The sequence below is a fragment of the Lepisosteus platostomus genome, chromosome 5 (genome assembly GCF_059453375.1).
Source record: "Lepisosteus platostomus isolate fLepPlt1 chromosome 5, fLepPlt1.hap1, whole genome shotgun sequence".
Classification (NCBI taxonomy): domain Eukaryota; kingdom Metazoa; phylum Chordata; class Actinopteri; order Semionotiformes; family Lepisosteidae; genus Lepisosteus; species Lepisosteus platostomus.
In genome coordinates, this window is record NC_142615.1 from 10439438 (window position 1) to 10461816 (window position 22379).

General features: G+C 40.9%; 1 protein-coding gene across 4 annotated transcripts; it reads left to right on the forward strand.

Moving 5' to 3' along the window:
• Nucleotides 1–3101: 3101 nt before the first annotated feature.
• LOC148663335 (butyrophilin subfamily 1 member A1-like) lies at nt 3102–19436 on the forward strand. 4 transcript variants are annotated; one of them, XM_088631377.1, is made up of 11 exons: nt 3104–3455; nt 4060–4100; nt 6062–6175; nt 9384–9731; nt 10211–10477; nt 11646–11753; nt 12979–13005; nt 13290–13316; nt 15403–15435; nt 15737–15763; nt 18609–19436. In XM_088631377.1, the coding sequence occupies exons 3-11, from the start codon at nt 6103–6105 to the stop codon at nt 19148–19150; spliced, it is 1452 nt and encodes a 483-aa protein (XP_088487503.1). In that variant the 5' UTR covers nt 3104–3455; nt 4060–4100; nt 6062–6102; the 3' UTR covers nt 19151–19436. The 4 variants fall into 4 exon arrangements, with proteins under 4 accessions (XP_088487505.1, XP_088487506.1, XP_088487504.1 ...); XM_088631379.1 differs by lacking the exon at nt 13290–13316 and having other exon boundaries at nt 3102–3455; XM_088631378.1 differs by lacking the exon at nt 4060–4100 and having other exon boundaries at nt 3103–3455.
• The last annotated feature ends 2943 nt before the right edge of the window (nt 19437–22379 follow it).

The following is a 22379-nucleotide window of genomic DNA, read 5'->3' on the forward strand; positions in this document are numbered from 1 at the left end:
CTGGTCTGGATCTGGAACGGCTTCATTTCCAAAAAGAAACATTCCAAATTTCTAACTGATATGTAAATATTGTGTAATGCCATGAAGAGAGTCCTTCAATTTGAGACAATTTCATGCACTGATAGATGTGATGACATTCTGTGCACAACCGAGATCTTGCAACAACCAAATGAGCTTATTTTATAAAATCAAACTGTCCCTCCTGTTACGACCATGGCACCTAATTAATCTTATCATCTAATTAATCCCTCGCACCTGTCCTCTTCACTGCCCGACGCTTGGTATCGGAGTCACTCACCCTGCTGAGCACTTTGCTATGGCAAACTCTTTCCGCGCACTTTATCCTGATTTTTTTTACTTTTGGATTTGTTTCTCAAAACCGTACTAAGCATTGCATAGGGTTCGGCTTACTTGACAGCACCGGCCCATAAGAGCTCCAGGTTCTACTTCTGAAGGCAAACCACACTCTGATGGTCTTATAATCAAGGAGCTCTCTATTTATTCTGTACCTTCTTTGAGTACCTTACTTAAGCTCTGTGGCCCCAGTCTGTTAATTTTGCTTGCTTGTCATCCTTCTAAGTCCTGCCTGTCTTTATATTCAACTGTCTGAACTACAGACAACACTAAGCACTATGGCCTGTCCAGTGCTGTTGCTTGGTGATTTTAACATTCATATTGACTCCTTGCACTGTAAATTTGCTTTTGGTTTTTCTCCACTGTGGACTGCTTTTATTTCTCTTAATTGGTGAATTTTCCCACTCATGCCTTTGGTCAAACACGTGATCCTGTTTGCAGTTCTGGCCAGAATGCCTCTAAAATTTTGATATTCTTGAAAATGACCTACAAATTTCTGATTACAAATCTGTATTATTTTTGTCTGTATCCCTCATTCTTTAGTGAGATATAAATGCACAATCTGATCTAGAAATCTAAAATCTCTGAACCACACTGATTTCTTTAATGCTGTAATTTGTTCTCCTCTTTTACAAGACTGGTTATCAGGACAGCTGACCTAGTCAATAATCTAAACACTGCATTGACTGGTACTTTGGATTAACTCACTCAGATCAGTTTCCTTCAAATGCTGCTGTCCATGGTACACACCTCAGCTTTGCAATCTGAAACTAAATGGATGGCACCTGGAATGCTTAAGCAAACAATCTGGCCTAGTGTTTACTCAGAAATCCTTCACTGTTATGCAGATGATACTCAGATCTACTCTATGTTGAAATGTCTTCCCATTCTGGTCTCCCCCTTCCATCCCTTATCTTTTATTTGCATGACTCAGCTTCTGGTTGACATCAAATTCCCTGAAGCTAAATAGTGACAAAACACTAGCTGGACATTTACTGCTGGGTAGCACATCTCAGCTGGATAAACTAAAGGGTTTTGCAGGAATGCAAACAGTAACTACAGGATCTGGCAGCAGCTGTGCTTCCTGCAGCAGTCTGTATAAGCTGAGCCAGGAGAAGAGAAGTGTAAGCAACAAGTTTCCCGTGTATGAAAGGACACTTTACAGTGAAAAGAAACCACTGCTTGAGAAGCCACTAACTGAGCTGGCAAAGAGGGAGAAGCTTTTCAGAATACCTGGACAGAAGACGGATGTCTCCCACCACTCAAATATGGAGAAAAAAATATGGAAATGATGATTCTTCCTGTCTCCCTTCTCCTTCCTTCCTCTCTCTTTCTTCCACTTGCACTTAATTCCCTTCTTTGGGAATTTGGCCTGGACACCTGGGTTACACCCCTACTCTTTTTGAGAAACGCCCTGGGATTTTAAATTACCAGAGAGTCAGGACCTCGGTTTTACGTCTAAGAAGTTAATGATTAAACAGTTAAAAGAAAAATACCACCATCAATCAATCAAGGTTTAATTAGATAGAAGTGAAGAAGGACATAAATGTATAGGGATTAGATTAAGAATGATACAGCAACTCAATTGCTATTTAAAGTACAGTTTACAGATTGTGCGAAGGTGACACAAAGGATAGGAGATATTTAGCACTCTTCATGTGTGTTCTGAGCCAGCAGCTGTTTGGGTAATTGCAGGTATCTGCTGTGGTTGCCTGGGAGAAGAAGCTGTTACAAAAACTGTTGGTCTTGGTCTGTATACTGGCATCGTTTTCTGGATGGTAGTAGAGAGAACATATTGTGGTTAGGGTGACTGGGGTCCCTGAGGATAGACCTGGCCTTCTTGAGGCATCAAACAGAGTAGATATCCTCGAGGTTTGGTAGAATTGTATTTTATAAATTTAGAGTTGTCTTGAGTACTGTGTATTTGTCTAGGTGCAAGTATTCACCACTTAAACATGTTTGTCTTACATCCAGCAAAAAATTTTGAAATCAATGTTTATTAATTGTGCACCATTAATATAATAATAATACAGCAATTGCTTACACTTATATAGTGCTTTTCTGGACACTCCACTCAAAGTGCTTTATAGGTAATGGGGACTCCCCTCCACCACCACCAATATGCAGCCCCACCTGGATTCAAAATATCTTTGGTATGTAAAATTAAACCTTTTTCTTCAGTCTCATTATCTAAAAATGTTTAAACTGACCGGACAGACAGGAGAGATATTCAGGACTATCAACAGAGTTCAGTAAAGAATGAAAACAACACACCTAGACTGAATAATACCACCCTGATCAGTCCCTCTCTCCTTATAATTGTACTGTCTTCATGCTCTGTTCACAAGACACAGGTCTCATCAGAAGGAAACAACACAAATGAAAAGGTCTGAGGGAAACATTACGGCTGAGACTCTGCGACTCATCACACCGTCTCTGGAAAAGAGCTCAGACCACAGCTCTGAGTGTCTCTGTCCTGCTCGCTGTACTGCCTCTGGAAAAGAGCTCAGACCACAGCTCTGAGTGTCCCTGTCCTGCTCGCTGTACTGTCTCTGGAAAAGAGCTCAGACCACAGCTCTGAGTGTCCCTGTCCTGCTCACTGTACTGTTTCTGCAACTGCAACTGTTTACAAAATAAACACAACGTTAATTATACTAAATAGATCAATACCTCTCTGGGCAAATTAAAACTCAATGACAGAAATGGAACAATAAACAAGATTCAAGCTCTGACTGTTTCCACCTGCTCTCCTGCCCTTGTTCACTGCTCAGACACAGGCTCAGCTCAATGGGAATGTTGCTCTGCAGGCTGGGTGAGTCTGTGCTGAAAGAACAGGTATGTTCAGGTAAAGTGAAAGAAGGAAGAGAACTTTGTCCCAGCAGCAGTGAACAGCAGTTACTGTAAATAAGATGGAGGATTAAACAGGATAAAAGACTTCACCTAATGAAGTCTTATAATAATACTTACAGCACATAATAATACTTACAGACCAGCTCTGAGACAACACAGTCACTGATCCAAGAGTTGATCTACTGTATATGCTGAAGAAGATTCAACTTAAAGTCTGAAGCTGCTGTGTGCTGGAGTGACAGTGCGATCAGGTTGGTTACAGCAGTGTGTGAGTGAACAGTCAGGTCAGCACTGAAGCTGCTGTGTGCTGGAGTGACAGTGAGATCAGTCAGGTACAGCAGTGTGTGAGTGAACAGTCAGGTCAGGACTGAAGCTGCTGTGTGCTGGAGTGACAGTGAGATCAAACAGATCCAGCAGTGTGTGAGTGAACAGTCAGGTCAGCACTGAAGCAGAGACACTCCCCACTGTTGTACTACAGCTGGATCATTCAGTATGAGTGTCTGTGTCAATGAAAGCTTACTATTTGAATTGTTACAACAGTGTTTATTTTAGAGATGAATATTGTCCTATCAGAGTTGATTTTTAAATGTAAACCAACATCAAGGTTTTTTTGTTTAATTATTTGAAATACTAAATTTGAGATATTTGACTTTTTTCTATTTCCTACTGTAGATTATATCTGACTGATTTTTTAATGTAATTGATTAGGCCCATTCCAGTTTCTGTTTTTCTAAGTTGAAGTGTGACCAAACATTAATTGTTATTCTTACAAGTCAGAGAAAATTCCTGAATTCTGACTAATCTGAATTCTGAATTCTGAGATGAATTCTGATTAATCAGGTTATTTCTTTACAGATGCAGCCATTCAAAGTGAGCGGTACAGACACGTACCGCAGGTAAGATGACACGGGGTACCGCGGTGCGTGATTGGTTGACCGACAGGTGCACTCGTGGTCCGTTGGTCTGTTGTAGAAAGACTTACTGTAAACGTCTTTACTGTGCCCGTTGTAGATATTGAATTTTACCACTGAAGGGAAATCTTAGTAGCTGAGCATAAAAAGAATAGGAGCATACTGTAACGCGTGTGAAGGCCATAAATGATATTAATTTTGGAACGTAAACATACAGTATATAGCTGGTCTTGGTACTTTAAAGAAAACATACACGAAACATGGTTTCTTTATGACCAGAATCGGTCTTGAGATATTTTTAACTTGATTTACAGTATTTGAGAGGTATGTCTTAACACCGAACACAGTACAAAAATAAATGCTGACTATGACTTTAGAAGCATAAATTGCCTTACACTCAATTTAAACACAAGCTGTCTTTAGCCCTCCAAGCTGGTTCATACAGAAATGTAGAGATCCAGGCTCAGAACACACAGCTTCATTAGCGAATACATATGCAGGACAACTAGAGAAGACTTTTTACAGAGGATGGATTTTTAGAAACATCCCATCAGACATCCCATCATATTCACAACGTGAAATCTAGAAAATAATATTACGTAACCAAAATCCGCAATATGGAAACAGAACCTGTGTAATTGTTGATAGATGATGTACTCGTAACATTTTTTCAAGACGAACTACAACATTTAAAAAATGACTTGTATGTACTTGATATCTCTAATCAATCCACGGGTCCCAGCACAAAACGAAACTAAAACGCATACCGTTTCGCGCTTCTTATTAGTTGCTCAAAAGTAATTTGACCGTATGAAATGCATAATATAAATCTTGAAACATATACGTGAGCAGTACTTAAGCACTGTAGTATCGGTGTTAAGACATACCTCTCAAATACTGTAAATCAAGTTAAAAATATCTCAAGACCGATTCTGGTCATAAAGAAACCATGTTTCGTGTATGTTTCCTTTAAAGTACCGAGACCAGCCATATACTGTATGTTTATGTTCCAAAATTAATATTGTTTATGGCCTTCACACGCGTTACAGTATGCTCCTATTTTTTTATGCTCAGCTACTAAGATTTCCCTTCAGTGGTAAAATTAGATATGAATATTCAATACTTAAACGGGCACAGTTAAGACATTAAATATACATATACATACTGTATACAGTACAGTTTGCATACGGTAATATGTTTATGTTACGCGATTAAAAAATAAATAAATAAAAATGAAAAGTCCAGCACCAGCTGGATTCAAACACACAACCTGCCAGTTGGTAGTCACGCACCTAGACCAGTAGGCTACAAGACAGCTCACATGAACAGGCAGGCGAAACAGCCCTATACAGCCCTGCCGCAGTACACGGATATAATCATACCGTTATTAAATTCTTGAGATACGCGATTCCATATTATATTCCCTTTTAATCAAATTCTAAAAGTATGCTTGTTGACTCCGGTATCACGTTAGTTAAAGACTTCGAAGCTTACAATGTTTAGGGAGAAATGGAATACCGGTGTGTATTTTTCCAAGTATACAGCTTGTCCAAAGTCATCCATTATTAATACTATTAGTAATATCTTCAGTAAAGGCTTTGATGCATAAATATTTCTGATAAAGGTAGGTTGTGTACTTTTGTCCAACTGAGCAATCTTGCTTTCATAAAATATACCAACATTTTAATGACTGATGATTAGCATGCTGTAATACACAGTTCAAAATTAAAGGCTCAAATGCTGTAAATGAGAGGTTAAGCTCCCCCTGGCGGTTTTACAAGGTGACGCCGGATAGTTTCCGGCAGAGCGTCAAATGATACGTGACACCACGTGATACCGCGTGACACCGCGACACGCCCACCGGGGTATGCCGCGAAATACCTCACCCATTTTGAATGGCTGCATCTGTATATCAGAGATTATGACAGAGTCTTTCATTGTTTCAGGTATACTGTCTGACTAATCTCAGTGTTTCTGTACTGCAAGTATGAAGTCTGACAGTTCAGAGTGGCTCTCTGTGACTCTGTTGCTTTTCCTCCAGTCCTCTGCTTCAGTATCAGGTACAGTGAAGAGAGACTCTCTCATTTCATTAGCCATGTTTTTATATTACTGTAACAGAGGCTGTTTTCTGTGCCCTGGTCAAGCAGACAATATGAAGTCAGGTCTTTATTCATCTTACAATTGTTAAAATCACCCAGGATGAAACAGGGGAGTCTGGAGCTTACTTTTAAAAGGCCTTTTCTCACTCCTTAGACATTTAACCATGTCTCGGTAAGGCTCTCCTCCTGTGTGCCCACTGGAATTCCTCATGGGCATGGAGCTGTTCAAGGGTGTTCCTTAGGGATCAGACATGTCTTCCCCTTTAACCCCTTCAGTCTCTGCCACACTCCTCCCCTTCTTCCTCATGTCCTTCTTGTTTCCTTCTTTAAACCACTGTGTTCATGATAATGTCCAGGATTGTCTGCAGGTTTAGCTCCAGTTGTTCAGTGATCATAGAGCCAAAATACTCTCCCATGTGCCTCAAATATCCACACTGTCCCCTTCAAGCTCTAAGCTCACACAGATGACAGTCCACAGGTAGTAATAATTGCTTACACTTATGTAGTGCTTTTCTGGACACTCCACTCAAAGTGCTTTACAGGTAATGGGGATCCCCTCCACCCACACCAGTGTGCAGCCCCACCTGGATGATACGACAGCAGCCATAGTGCGCCAGTACACTCCCCACACACCAGCTATCATTGGGGAGGAGAAAAGAGAAACCAATTCATAGATGGAGATTATTAGGAGGCCATGATAGGTAAGGGCTAATGAGAAATTTGGCCAGGATGCCGGGGTTACATCCCTACTTTTTTTGAGAGATTCCCTCAGGTTTCTAATGACCACAGAGAGTCAGGACCTCAGTTTTACATCTCATTCAAAGGACAGCACTTGATTTACAGTATAGTGTCCCCATCACTATACTGGGGCATCAGGACCCACATGGACCACAGGGTGAGTGCCCCCTGCTGGCCCCACTAACACCTCTTCCAGCAGCAACCTTAGTTTTTCCCAGGAGGTCTCTCATCCAGGTACCGACCAGGCTCACACCTGCTGAGCTTCAGTGGGTTGCCAGTCATGAGTTGCAGGGTGCTATGGGTGCTGGCATTGTGAGATAATCCTCACAATAACTAACAGCATAAACAGACTTTATGACTTTTAAGGAGTCACAGGGAGAACAAACCTATTCAGTCTCCTAAGTGCTGCAGACATGCAGTGAGACCTAAACACACACGTACCCCAAACACAGATGGTATGATTTACACATCACTGTTCAATAAGCACATAGTGTCTGTCTGAATAAACATTCTTGTGCAGTGTTACCAGAATCATTCAGTTTTAACCCCTCATGATGGGAAAACATGTAGGGAAACTGTTAACATGAGAGTTAAACCACAGCTTATGTTCTGGATTATTTCTTTCCTTACAGACAGACCTCAATAAAGTAAGATAACTTTATTGGCCATATACAATTTCTTGCATTAGGAATGTGTCTTTTCACATACTGTACCCCAACTTGCTCTCCATGAAACACACAGACAGGGAGAGAAGTTTGGGGTCAGAGCACAGGGTCAGCCATTTATACAGAGAAGAATTTCTTTGCCAGCCGGAGGATTCAAACCAGCAACCTTCCAGCCACAGGCTCAGATCCTGAGCCACAGAGCCATCGCTCCACCCAATGTGTCAGATTCAACCAGCAGAGCAGCACAATGACATTGATCTCCACTAGCTCTGCTCAAGGCTCAGCCATTCGTCCTGCTCTTCTCACATTGTAGACAGATGACTGGAGGAGCCCAGGACAGAGTCTGGTGATACAGTGATTGTGGACACGTCTAAGGCAGAGGCTAAACTCCAGTCTACAGCTGATAGCTTAGGCCTGTGGTGCTCAGATCATTTCCTTCACCAATATGAATAAAATAAAAGAAATGGTCAATAGCAGTACAAGAACACTCACAGCCCTAAAGCCATAATCACCAATAGCACTACAAGAACACTCACAGCCCTAAAGCCATAATCACCAATAGCACTACAAGAACATTCACTGCAAACCATTTACAGATGTTTTATAGAATCGGTCCTTACATTCAGCATTCTGGTTTAGGTCTCTTAACAAAGAGCAGAATAGGTTGTGTCTCTCAGTGGTGTCTCTCAGTAATAGAATAGTGAGCACTAGACAAAAAAAACTCAGTTTTAAAAACTCAGCTAACAGAAAGGTCTTTTGAATTCAATAATGATTTAATAAGGATACAATGAGAAGCTCCTTAGTTCACATCTTCAGTTTTCAAAAATATCGACACAGCTATGAGGTATCAGGACATGCTACTTACATTCTTCTTAGAAAGTACAATTGTTTGCTAAAGTTCCCTCTCAAGAGGCTAAAATGGCAGCTCTTGTGGTGTATTAAGATACTGCAGACAGATGTCATTTCACATCCCCCTGCCTCTGGACAGGCTGAGAAAGCAAACAGCTGGCGTTGTCTAGGCAGTCAGGTGACTTGAAAAATAAGACTCTGTATCTCGGGAATGAAATCAGCTTGAAAGCTACTTTCAACACACAAGCTGGCACAAAGAGAGCAGGAATGAGGCTGGTTTGCTTCTCCTGCCCTGCTGTAGGGGGGCTGAGTGATGTCACACTCATGAAAAAACAAGGCGCTAAACAATATCTTGAGAACGAACAAATGCTGCTTCAACAACACAAACTGGTACAAATGCAGAACTAATGAATGTGGGGGGTTTCATTGTGTTGTTTGTGAGGGAGCAACTTCACAGAGTTTAAGGATTCAAATTTACCATAACATGTATTTTACTATTTAATATGATAATTATACTTATTTTGACTCACAACTAACAATAATAATGTTATTAACCTGACCACTTAATACATTTGACTGACAGGAATTTAGTATTCATACCTGACTGCCGCAACCTCCAGTGTACACAGTTTATACACTTTTAAACAAAGCCAAACCAATGAAGCGATAACATCCCTAAATATAAACTTAGTGACATTACTCAAAGGGCTAACCCAGACTGGTAGGTTTGCTTCATAATGAGACAGGACAACAGGAGGGTTTCCAATCAATCCAAATGAGTTAAAACTAAAACATCACTAAATCCTCACCATTACTGGGGTCAGTGTAGGCTGCTCCTGAGACAGTGCTGTACCAGCTCACACTGTGAGCACCTGTGTAGAAGGGGAGGCTCAGTCTGTATGCTCTTTCTCTTTCAGAGGTGTTACAGGTTGTTGGTCCAGCTGCTCCTGTAGTTGTGTCCCCTGGTGAAGATGCTGTCCTGCCCTGTTACCTCTTACCCAGCATCAGCGCAGAGGACCTTGATATCAGGTGGTTTAGAGAAGATCATACAGCCCCAGTGTGTCTGTACCAGAACCGCAAGTGTAACTCTGACACACAGGACCCAGCCTACAAGGGAAGGGTAAAGCTTTCCTCCAATGAGCTCTCCAGAGGCAACGTGTCTTTAACACTGAGAAACATCACTCGCTCTGATCACGGAAAGTACAGATGTATGGTCCTGTCTGATGTCATGGATGATAACACTGTTATTGACCTGTCTGTTAGAGGTGAGTGTTTAAAATGTAATTAATCATTTTCCACAAAATAATTGTTGTGCTGCATAATAGCAATTCTATAAAACATTTGTATGATAACAAGTCCATGACAATGTGAATGTATTGAATATCACTGATAGATGCTATACAGTATGTAATGGTAAAGGTAACTTCCACTGAGGAGCACTTCAAACATAGTCTGACAAAGTTGACATTAATAAGAAACCTGTCTGACTATGATCCCAGCAGTGACAAATCACATGACAAACATCTCAGATCATAGTGATGGTTGAAAGTGACACTTTCTAAAAGTAAAAGTGGAAAACCAAAACCTTCTCTTGAATTGTGTTCACTCTGAAACTCAGAACATTGTCATGTTTTCCCAAAAAGAATAAATTCACCTTTACTTGTTGAGTCACTCTAGAACACAGATTATATTATTATATCTCACTCCAGTTTGCAGAATGTGACTTTTATTTCAATATTGGCAGCTGTGTCAGTGTCTCTCCACTCCCCTGGAGGAGATCAGGCCCAGCTGCTGTGCAGATCAGAGGGCTGGTTCCCTCAACCTGCAGTGATCTGGACAGACAGGGATGGAAACGGGGTGACATCACAGCCCCCCACAGTGGACACAGACAGTCAGGGGCTCCTCATTGTCAGCAGCTACATCTCAGTCAAACAGGAGTCCAACATCTTCTCCTGCCTGGTGAGAAGTGCTCTTCCTGAGCCAGACTGGGGATCTCAGCTCCACATAGCCAGTGAGTATTAAACATGAATACTGGAGCTCACCTGCAACACAGCTGAGGTATAGCTCATAACACACACCCAGGATTTAACACACCTGGGACACTGAGCACAACCTGCACTAGGAGCTTATTATCATCGCTCAAGGCTTCATATTTACTCTGTTCTGTAATGCTCAGGGTGGGAGCAGCGAGGACACAAGCCCTAGAACCGGAATCCATTACAATAACAAAAGGACAGACAATGAAATGTGGGCTATTTCGAAGTCACAAATGTGAGATTAAAAGTTGAAATTGTGAGATATAAAGTCATAATTCTGAGAAACTAAGTCTTAATTCTGAGATACTAAGTCCCAATTGCGAGATACCATAGCGTGTTTTTTTTTTACTCCCTGGTGGAAACGGGCTTCCATACACCACTGATAAGACTTTTTATATAATTTTAATTATTGCTCTTAAAACAGTGGGGTAAATACTGGCATCTAGATTATCTATTCTAGGCAATTTAGATGAAAGGAAGCAACATTGTAGATGATGTGGACATCTGTGGATATTCACATACTAATTTTCCATTAATATTTTTTTTTCCAAAACAAAGTCTGTAAGCCACATTACATTTTAAATGGTAGTTAGGCTATGTATTTTATATGTTTTTGTAACATATAAGATCTAATATATTTCCTGAAATACGATAATCAAATCATATTAGATTGATGCAATTGTTTTGGGACCTGACAGATTGCAAATTTATTAGATTCAATAATGTTTTCTTACAATTTTTGTCTGCACTGCACTGTCCAGGCAGCCAACAGTCTCTGAAAAGAACTTGGAGAAAGCTGACTTAGGTCCCAAAATCCAGCGCTGAGCGTAATAATAATCTAAGTAGTATGGGAATGCTAACCCTGACCCTACTGTACCTGGCGTGTCAACCGAGCAATTCAGCAATCTGTCTCTGAAGCCCTTCCGTCTTCAGATTTTAAAAATGTTTCACAAACCAAACCAAAAAGTATGAGTGTGAAACATTTAAAACTGTTGATAAAGGCCTTTGCAAATTCAATAGATATAGATTGAAATTCAAATTCAAATCCAAATGATTTTTTCTTTCACTTACTGTATGTTAGATTTCATTAACACCTAACACATTAATGCTTCTTTGGGATAATATTCCTGTCCTGTTTTCCAGGAGACTTTTTCCCTGCTCCCTCTGGATGGATGGTGACTCTCTTCCTAACAGCAGCTGTTACTGTAGCAGCATCAGTACTTCTGGTGATCCAATGGAGAAGAATGGACAGTATGTGCTCATTATAGATACTGTATGTGTGTGCTAGGTTCGGTTTTAAATCCCACTATTTGACAATGTATGAGCAGCACAAGACACCAAACTCTTGATAAGAGGAGTCAGTGTACAGACACCATGTCTAGAACTGAAGACCCCAGGAGATCATCTTCTCAGAAAGTGCTGTGCTGGGAGATCTATAGTATTCCTATCAGTCAGAGCCAGTGCCGGCCCACAACAGCCATCCTAGCAGTTACAGAACCAGCCTCTCTAGTGTTAAAGCAGCTCTCTCTCTTCAGGTGAGTCTCACTGTGAGCTTTTATCCAGTGGGGGTGAGTCAGTCTTAACGCTGTCAGGAGTTGTTTCATCAGCATATATGGACAACAGTGAACATCTGAACTTTTCAGCTGTGATAGAAACCCACAGCAGCCCAGCACATCCAGAATCTTCCTGCTGGGCTCCATAATTTCTCTTACCCCTTGGAGAAGAGTGGGTTAGTGGTTATGTTGATTTCAGAACAGAATGTGTTCAGTGTTCCTGTGGAAACACTCAAACACTTGGCCAAATCCACACTATATTTCAGTAGTTATATTGAGCACTTTGTGGAACTCAGCCACTGTTAATGCAACTGATGTTCTCTTAGATACTATCCTTAAGAAACAACCTTTACTTGTAATGCATTGTAAATGTATTAATTCTCTAAAGCCAAATACAAACATCTCATGAGCTGCACACATGTTCATCCCTACCAGTGAGCCCAGTAGAGAAGATCCCTGCTGTGGTTTGTTCTGTCTCAGTGAGCCCACTCTGGAAGCTCTAGAGAACCTCACTCAGCTTGTGCCAGAGAGAGAGAGAGAGAGAGAGAAAGAGAGAGAGAGAGAGACAGTGTGAGCTGAGGAGAGAAGCTGTTCCTCAGGACTGGGGCTCTTTCTGTTCAGTGACCTGTGTTGTACTGATCAGCTCTGAAGAGCTGTTTAGAGTGTGGCAGTGTTTCTGTTCCACACACTGAAGACAGAACTCTAGACTGCAGTCAATGCAGGACCTCTGCTGTCTGGTTTTCAGAATGGAGAGACACTACGGGAATCTGAATCATGTCTCATTATATTATATTATATTATATTATATTATATTATATTATATTATATTATATTATATTATATTATATTATAGAGGGAGTCTTTAAATACCTGTGCCAGTGCAAAGGCCTGTATCAGCGTTACTGATTGTCTGTTTCTTACAGAGCAGGAGACACTATTGGCATCACAAGGTAAGTAAATTGTGCAATTTTAAGACTTTACTGTATGCACTGTAATTTGAAATAACAGACTCTTTAAAGCCCACTACGTCTAAGATTCAAGACAAGTCCACATTCAAAATGCAGTTTTGATTTTCTTTTAATGTTTTTTCATATATTTTTTTGTCAATTTACAGAAGCATTTTTCTTTCAGTCCTTGGACTATTTTGTATTTTGGGATTGTGTGAAATATTAGATTATTTTTCAATCTTGTTCCACATGCTAAACTATCCATTGAATGTCTTTATTATTTGCAGTGAACCCCTTACTTAAGAGAGAACTGGGTAAGTGTTCTATGGTCTGTGTGATGTACCCTTAAAGCCAACAAGTGATCAATGTAGTTCTTAAACTCTCTGGTGTATCATGTTTTCTAAAGCTCTAGGCTGATAATATGCAAAAAAAACTGTTCCCAGCCAAAATCTATTGTGTATAACTTTCCCAAGTACACCAAATACAGATGTACTGGAGCTGGAATTCAGGTACATTAGAAGGTTTTCTGAATATTCATCCCCTTAAACACAACATTAAGAAATGAATAACATTGAAATTCAGTCACAGTCAAAACAGACACTGAGGATAAGGAGTTTTGTGGGTACAGGTCATTCAGTCAGAAATACTGGTCACTGTGGGTACAGGTCACTCAGTCAGTGATACTGGTCACTGTGGGTACAGGTCACTCAGTCAGTGATACTGGTCACTGTGGGTACAGGTCATTCAGTGAGTGATACTGGTCACTGTGGGTACAGGACACTCAGTCAGTGATTCTGGTCACTGTGGGTACAGGTCACTCAGTCAGTGATACTGGTCACTGTGGGTACAGGTCACTAAGTCAGTGATAATGGTCACTGTGGGTAAAGGTCACTTAGTCAGTGATACTGGTCACTGTGGGTACAGGTCACTCAGTCAGTGTGAGACCTGTCAATACTCAGTGCTATGGACAGCAGACTGTGTTTATTTCTCATCTCTCAATGGCACAAGGATCAGACTCCAGGGTGTCCTGTGATGTGTCTGTGTCTCTTATTGCCTTGTGCTGCTCAGTCTTATTGAGTGAGACTCCAGTCTTACAGCCACTGCTGCTCACACTCACTGACACTTTGATCCACACTGCAGTGGAGACTGGTGTAAGAAAACCGGCTCAGGGACGCCAAATATGTAATCATAGCCAAAATGTAATGTAGTGGCTCTCTGAAGGCATCAGTTCTGTAGGGTTTGGGCATTTACTGAGACAATTATTAATTGTAGCAGTAAATCACAAAGTTGATTCTTTGATGGCTTTAGAGTCCAACCATGCGACATAACTCAAACAACGCGCACACACAGGTACTAATACACGAGGATACATTTATTAATACATAGAATATGCATATAAACCTAACAGATCTTATCGAGAGGGTTATCAGAATACAAAAGGTATATATTCAATCAGTTACAAAGTGTTACACATATCAAGAGGACATACGTTCAGTATATCATTCATTTATACCATTTCGTAAATGAACTTGGTTATAACTTCTACATTAGATACTCAAAACAAGTACATAACTCTTAGGAATAAAATTGATATCAACTGGTTGGGACAACAATTGAATTCTCAAGCTGTAATGCATTGAAGTTGAATACTCATCCAATTTCTGGGGATTCAGATCTCCTGTGGGCACAAAGAAACAGTTACTCTCTGGCAACCTCCACTCTAGACTCTTAGAACAAAGGAAAGTTCTGGCACTCGGACACACTGGCCGTTCCGTGGTTGTCCGGGCTGAGTCTCAGGATGGTCAGGAGGTGCGCTGCGAGAATGTCCTGCCCTTGGGAGCCTTCTGCTCCTGGGCTGTCCTGCCCTGGAATTCTCCTTTGAATTCCCTTTAGAACAGTCCACAGAATCCTCTCCAGAATCTTACTGAATCTTAAGTTCCATGGGCATCAGAGTCCCACGTGGGTTACTCGGCCCTACCAGTCCCTGATTGGTTGATCAAGGTGAGATATGAGTCACTTACTCCTGACACTTAGTAATGCAGTCCAGATGTCCAACTGGCACTCCCTAGACAGATAGGCGCCAATGGATGACCATTGATCATGATAGCCAGGCTTAGCTAAGTGCATCCCCCTTTGGGAGCTTGTTTCTTATCAAAAGAAAACATCTTAAATCAGCCTGCATGAATAGTTTCTCTGTGGCTGCACCACAGAGATGAACAGAGAAATGGGGCCTCATTTGGGAAGGCTCAGAACACTTAATTCTTTCTTATTAATAAGCCTCGCCGCTACACTGGGGATCCTGAAATGAACTGACTGCAGACTGTAGTATAAACTCTGCTATAATAACAGGTAAGAAGCTATAAAGGTTTTTAATACAATAAAGATCTACTCTCTCTGCAGATGCTGTGAAGCGAGCTCCTATCCCTAAATCACGTATGTACACTGTGTGAAACTCTGCTGACTGACAGACATATTATTACCAGTGTGTGACTGTGATTAACAGTGTCTGTATCTCTGTGTTCCAGTGTGTGTCTGTGATTAACAGTGTCTGTATCTCTGTGTTCCAGTGTATGTCTGTGATTAACAGTGTCTGAATCTCTGTGTTCCAGTGTATGTCTGTGATTAACAGTGTCTGAATCTCTGTGTTCCAGTGTGTGACTGTGATTAACAGTGTCTGTGTCTCTGTGTTCAGGTGTGTGGCTGTGATTAACAGTGATGTGTCTCTGTGTTTCAGAATGGAGGTGGATCTGCAGTGCTGCAGGTAGGGCTGTCTGCTCTTGATAACAGAGGGGCCTGTGGTATGAAGATATTAAGCTTGCTTTCCTTCGTTATTGCATTTAGTCTCAGAATCTCTTTGTAGTTTGAGATTGTTGTTCTGGGTGTGTACACTGAAGTGGATGTATTTCAGTCTTGTGTTTCTGCAACATCCTACACGAAATCTAAATGGGATTCTGTGAAGATCAATCCAAGCTTCAATGTGGGTATTTCTGTCTCCACACTGTGTTTCAGTCTAATGGCCAGTAGTTATCTCTTCCTCTGAGCTGAAAGTGTGAGGAACATTTTTCCCAATGTGTTTCAGTTTAATGTTCAGTATGAGTCTCTCCTGATGAAGGGGCTGACAGTGAAGAAAACTAATTTTCCCTGAAGGCCATGTGCTCTGGTCTCTGCTCACTCCTGACTGAGGGTCTACAGGCTGAATGTGGCAGAGCCAGTGACACTGGATTTAGGAATAACTGTGGAATATCAGGAGGAATGAGGAATTGAGCCACTCATAACAAAAAAGCTGTCCAAATTCTATGAAACAACACTGTTACAGACTAGATAAAAATGATGTTGCAAGACTCTCTTCACATAAATATATTTGGGCTCTCCTGCAGCTTGTTGTCCTCTGTCTGTCTCTCTCTTTCTCTGGGCTCTCCTGCAGCTTGTTGTCCTCTGTCTCTCTCTCTCTTACTCTGGGCTTAAAAAATATCCTCCCACTCCAGGTTTAAAAATGAATTTCCTATGTGAAAATGACATAAACTAGATCGGAATCCCTGTAAAGCATCCCTGGTACCTGGGGGCAATTTCTGCTGCATGTACCTGTTTAACTACCATATGTCTCCTAACAGCAGTGACCTTTTTCCTGATTACCGTAAGTCTTGTAAGACTGGGCCAAAAAGCAGAACATACAACAAACCCTATTTTTCTGTTTTTATATATCCAGATTTACAGGAGGATGTATCAAATAAGAAAAGTTTATTTTCATCTGGGCATGAATGTTTTTCCCCATATGCTCCCCAATCTCAGTATGTGTAACAGTCTATACAGCCCTGCAGTGTATAAAAGGGGAGTGAAGGCAGGTCTGGTCAGGATTGAATGAAGGCACAAGAGAAGCACTATCTCTCTTAAAGGGCTTTAAAGCTGTTGCTAAGTCCTTGGAAGTCAGTTGAGGGTTTTTTTGCAATATAAGGATTATTTTTATGTTTTTCTCCATTGTTAGGATTGTTTTTCTTTTTGTACAGTTAGTGGCCTTATTCATCTTGTTTGGTGTTCTTCCCTCTTTTGCTTTGCTTTTCCAGAGCAATACATACAGAGTGAGTGTGTATTGGGGTGTTCGCCTGTGATATTGGGGTCCTCATTTCAAACAGGTCTAGAGGTTGTCTGTGTTTCCAGACTGATAGACTCTCCTGTGGAATAAGTCAGTGTTTGACACTGTGTCCTCTTCTACACAGAACAAGTGTGAAATATCAGTGGAAGGTGTTGTTATGATGGCAACAGGGATCAGGCTGCAGTTTCCACTCTTGTCCAGGAGAGGGCATCACAGGGCATCACAGATCTAATGGGGTTCTGTCTAGAAATGAGTCAGGTGTTTTTATAAGTTTATGCAGGTATCTGTGTCATTCTTTCTAGGCTACAGTAGTAAAAAAATAACAGCTGATAAAAGTCTCTTTCATCGTCACTTGATTGACTGGCAGATCAGCGAAAGAGCGATTAAAACCCCACATTCACACTGAACATGTATAAGCCTCACCCCCCATCTCGCAGTGGTCAGAGCTCACTGATTGACAGCTGGTGTGTCCTATCAGAGAGGCAAACAGCTGAGCACGACTCAGCAGTCAGGGTGAGCGCCTCTGTTTCTCTCCGGGTTTCTGGATATGTTATTTCTGGTTAAACATTGAATATTTTGGATATTTCTTGACATTTTCAAAGTAAGTGTGGTGGGTTTTCTTCTATTTCACAAGGTTTTGTTCTTTCCATTATGTTTTTTTTCTGTAACAAATTAGCATTTTGCAGGTTTTTATAAATTCATGTGGGTAGCTGCGTCAGCCTTTCTAGACTCCAGGAGTAAAAAAAGAAAATAAGACCTGAGTGGAATCTCTTTGATTTTCACTAAATTGACAGACAGACAAAGGGAGAGTATTTATTCAGTATTAAGTATTAAGAATTAATACTGCTCCTACTGTCTCCTATCAGATATAATTATTATTGTTATTTCTAGTTTAATTTGAATTATATTCATAATTACTTTGGATATTTCTTCACATGTTCAAAGTAAGTGTGAAGTCCTTTATTTCAGCAAGGTTTTGCTTTTTCCATTGAATTTTTTTTCTGTAACAAACAAGTATTATGCAGTCTTTGAATTTAGCACTTTTTTATTCTGCGTCATCAGAAAAATGGTCTTAGAGAAGATGAACGAGCTGCTGAACTGGGATTTGAAATAACCCGGTTTAACAGACAGGCTGTCCAGTTTCTTGCAGTATACAGGTCGTTGTGGTGGGTTTTGAAGTGTTTGAAAGCAAGTGGTCATGCTGTAATTTCTCCTGCAGTCCGGTTGGTCCTGTGTTTATTAATAATGTCGTTTAAAAAAATAACGTTTCATCGCTATGAAAACAAATGTTTAATGTTTGTATTTAGAAGATATTGGGGATCACTCCCATGTGTAATACTTAGTGAAACAATGTCAGAATATGTCGTTTCTCTGGCAGGGAAGAGAAGTCATTAGTAATTGACTTGTTTTTCTCTCTCTGTGTATTTGGGGACAAAGACATTTCACAGTCTAATGGAGTTGAGTTGGACTGTAATCGGCAGGAGCCTTTTGTGATGTTTGCTGTTTTTTTCCCCAGCTGCTGTGACTCTGAACCCTGATACAGCTCAGTGTCAGCTCGGCCTGTCTGAGGATGGGAAGAGAGTGAGATGGGGACAGTGGAAGAGTCTCTCTGACAATCCTCACAGATTTGATTACAGGCGCTGTGTTGTGAGCAGGGAGGCCTTCACCTCAGGGAGACACTACTGGGAGGTGGAGGTGAATGACTGGTGGAGAATAGGAGTGACCAGAGAGTCTGCAGAAAGGAAAGGGGGGTTCAGGTTTTCTCCCCAGCAGGGCTACTGGTGTCTGGGCTCTCACCCTTTCTCTGCTCTCACTGACCCTGAGACCCCTCTCCCCCTCGGTCTGCGGCCCAGGAAGCTGGGGGTGTGTGTGGATATTGAGGAGAGGAAGGTCTCATTTTACACAGTGGAGTCCAGAGCTCATCTCTACACTTTCACTGACATGGTCTTCACTCAGGGGGAGAAGATATATCCTGTCTTCTGGACTGGGGATTCAGATAAAGACCTTGAGCTGCTGCCTGCTGTCAGTGTGGAGATTAAACCCGTCACTGACTCATGATCACAGGCTGACTCTCTCCCAGCTCTCTGTCCCACTGCTCATACTGGGAGACGGGTTTAATGGCAGTTAGTGAGATGATGTCATAAATATAATTGTAATATTAGAAACGATGATGTTGTGTCGTGTTTAAATGCGTTATAATAAAAAAAACATTTAAATGGAAAAATAACATATACGAGAGAGGGAGATATACTTCGCTACTGGTCTGCTGTATTCCTGACTTGTAAATATCTCTGGAAACCCTCCCATGTTTTTTTTTTGAGAAAATAAACTTTTAAAAAAGAAATCCCGTGTGAGTCTCTCTTGCGCGCCGGTGACTGTGAAGCTGTCAGAATGGGGAGGGACCTTATGACGTCACCACAGCCAGGAAGAATAGGGACTGTGACACAGTCAGGAAGTGACTCAAGGTGTTTATGGGAGTTGTAGTTTGTAGGTAGCGCTGTGTCTGTGAGCAGCTACAGCCAGTCTAATACCTGGCTCCCCTAGACAGGGATACATTACTATATTCATATTTAATGTTCGTATGGGGTGGTTTGTTTAATGTGAGAGAAGTTTTATTTGATCTCTGATCGTGATCCAGGGAAAAGTGTGGTGTGGACACACTGTGTCCACTCTTCTTTTCTAGCTTTTTCTTTATTTTATTTCCCAATAAACTTCGGTAATGGGCCAGTGAAAGCTCTGCTTTCCTTCATATGAAAGCCCAAAATCCTAAACAGAACCCAGGGGCAGTATTTTTTTTCTTCACGGACAGAAACCTGGGCTCCGTGTCAGTCTTGTCTTCTGTCCTGCAGTTTTGACATTTCATGTGGACAATTCTCTGTCCTCAGAGGGACTGTGTCATGAGAGGTAGTTTTAACACACTCCCTTGCTCACTTTTTAGTATGGTAATTGTGAGGCACTCCCCAGAGCAATAAAGCTAGAAGAAGGCGACAGACCTGCTCTTCAAGTAAAAAGTGAAGTTAAACTCATTCCTGGTGTTGTGTTCAACTGTGTTTAATATTGTAGCTCCCTCTCCCGGTGGTGAGGAGGAAGCGCACCTAGACACTCAGGGTACCACGAGGCAGGCTGGGAGTTGTAGCCGGGGAGAGTCTGAGGGTCAGCACGATGACCAGCCACTGACCCTGCTCATGTAAATACAGATGCAGCCATTCAAAATGTGCGGGCGATACCAGATTATTTTCCGGTACGCTGTACACAGTCTACCGCAAGTTACCGGTAAATACCGCGAGTTACCGGTAAATACCACTAGTTACCGTAAATTCTCCTATAATACGACAAGCAAAATAATAGTATCCGGAATTTCCGCAAGGTGGAGCTAATAAAGCTCAACCTCTCATGTTTGAGCTGTCGCCATCAAAGTCTTTAACGAAGATATTACTAATAGTATTAATAATGAATGACCTTGGACAAGCTGTAAGTGTAAACTCAAAGTATTGCCCTGGTCAACATTCTTTTTTTCATTGACCGTCTTTGTAAAAGTAACACCACAGCATTTCGCAATCACGCATTTGTTTCCAATCATGCAAAGTACAGTAATTTTTGACAATCGATTCACCATGCCTTTCACATGCTCATAAAAGAGATTGATTTAGGAACATAAACATATTACCGTATGCAAACTGTACTGTATACAGTATGTACAGATGCAGCCATTCAAAATGGGTGAGGTATTTCGCGGCATACCCCGGTAGGCGTGTCGCGGTATCACGCAGTTCACGTGTGTCACGTGGCTAACTATCCGGCGTCGCCTTGTAAAACTGCCAGGGGGAGCTTAACCTCTCATGTACAGCATTTGAGCCTTTAATTTTGAACTGTGTATTACACCATGTTAATCATTAGTCATTAAAATGTTGGTATATTTTATGAAAGCAAGATTGCTCAGTTGGAAAAAAGTACACAACCTACCTTTATCAGAAATATTTATGCATCAAAGCCTTTACTGAAGATATTACTAATAGTATTAATAATGGATGACTTTGGACAAGCTGTATACTCAAAGTATAATTTCTTTAGCACATTTGTACAAGCACTTGGAATCTGTCCAAGTCATACTTTGTCAGGCATTTTGTTTTACTTCAACGGCCATAAAAACTTCCTTGCTTTTAACAGGGCGTTTCATAATTTCTAACTACGAAAATGATTTAAAATGCGACACCTATCATTCAACTAGAGCTTAAAATATCACAAGGATCCTCAAGAGCACAGCAAAGAGTGTATTAAAAGACACTTGTATTTATCAACGCTTTCTTTTCCGTATACCAGATTTTATGGAACCACTTCAGAGGGGTATCAGCCAGTCAGATTCCAGGAATCGGCACTTTAAAGGAAACATACACACCGGTATTCCATTTATCCCTAACGATTTTAAGCATCGAAGTATTTAACTAGCATGTGAAATAGCGTGTGAAAAAGTGGTAGTTTTAAGCTTTTCTGCTAATATAATATGGAATCGCGTATCTAAAGAATTCGTGTGCTGCGACAGGGCTGTGTAGGGCTGTTTCCCCTGCCTGTTCATGCGAGCTTTCTTGTAGCCTACTGGTCTAGGTGCGTGACTACTAACTGGCAGGTTGTGTGTTTGAATCCAGCTGGTGTTGGACTTTTCATTTTTATTTATTTATTTTTTAATCGCGTAACATAAACATATTACCGTATGCAAACTGTACTGTATACAGTATGTATATGTATTTTAATGTCTTAACTGTGCCCGTTTAAGTATTGAATATTCATATCTAATTTTACCACTGAAGGGAAATCTTAGTAGCTGAGCATAAAAAGAATAGGAGCATACTGCAACGCGTGTGAAGGCCATAAACGGTATTAATTTTGGAACATAAACATACAGTATATGGCTGGTCTCGGTACTTTAAAGAAAACATACACAAAACATGGTTTCATTATGACCAGAATCGGTCTTGAGATATTTTTAACTTGATTTACAGTATTTGAGAGGTATGTCTTAACACCGATACTACAGTGCTTAAGTACTACTCACGTATATGTTTCTAGGTTTATATTATGCATTTCATCCGGTCAAATTACTTTTGAGCAACTAATAAGAAGCGCGAAACGGTACGCGTTTTAGTTTCGTTTTGTGCTGGGACCCGTGGATTGATTAGAGATATCAAGTACATACAAGTCATTTTTTAAATGTTGTAGTTCGTCTTGAAAAAATGTTACAAGTACATCATCTATCAACAATTACACAGGTTCTGTTTCCATATTGCAGATT

Coding starts and splice junctions, on each gene's coding strand:
- LOC148663335 (XM_088631378.1), top strand. CDS start 6,103: ATGAAGTCTGACAGTTCAGAGTGGCTCTCTGTGACTCTGTTGCTTTTC. Junction 6,176..9,383: donor GTCCTCTGCTTCAGTATCAG/GTACAGTGAAGA, acceptor TTTCTCTTTCAG/AGGTGTTACAGGTTGTTGGT. Junction 15,436..15,736: donor AGCTCCTATCCCTAAATCAC/GTATGTACACTG, acceptor TCTGTGTTTCAG/AATGGAGGTGGATCTGCAGT.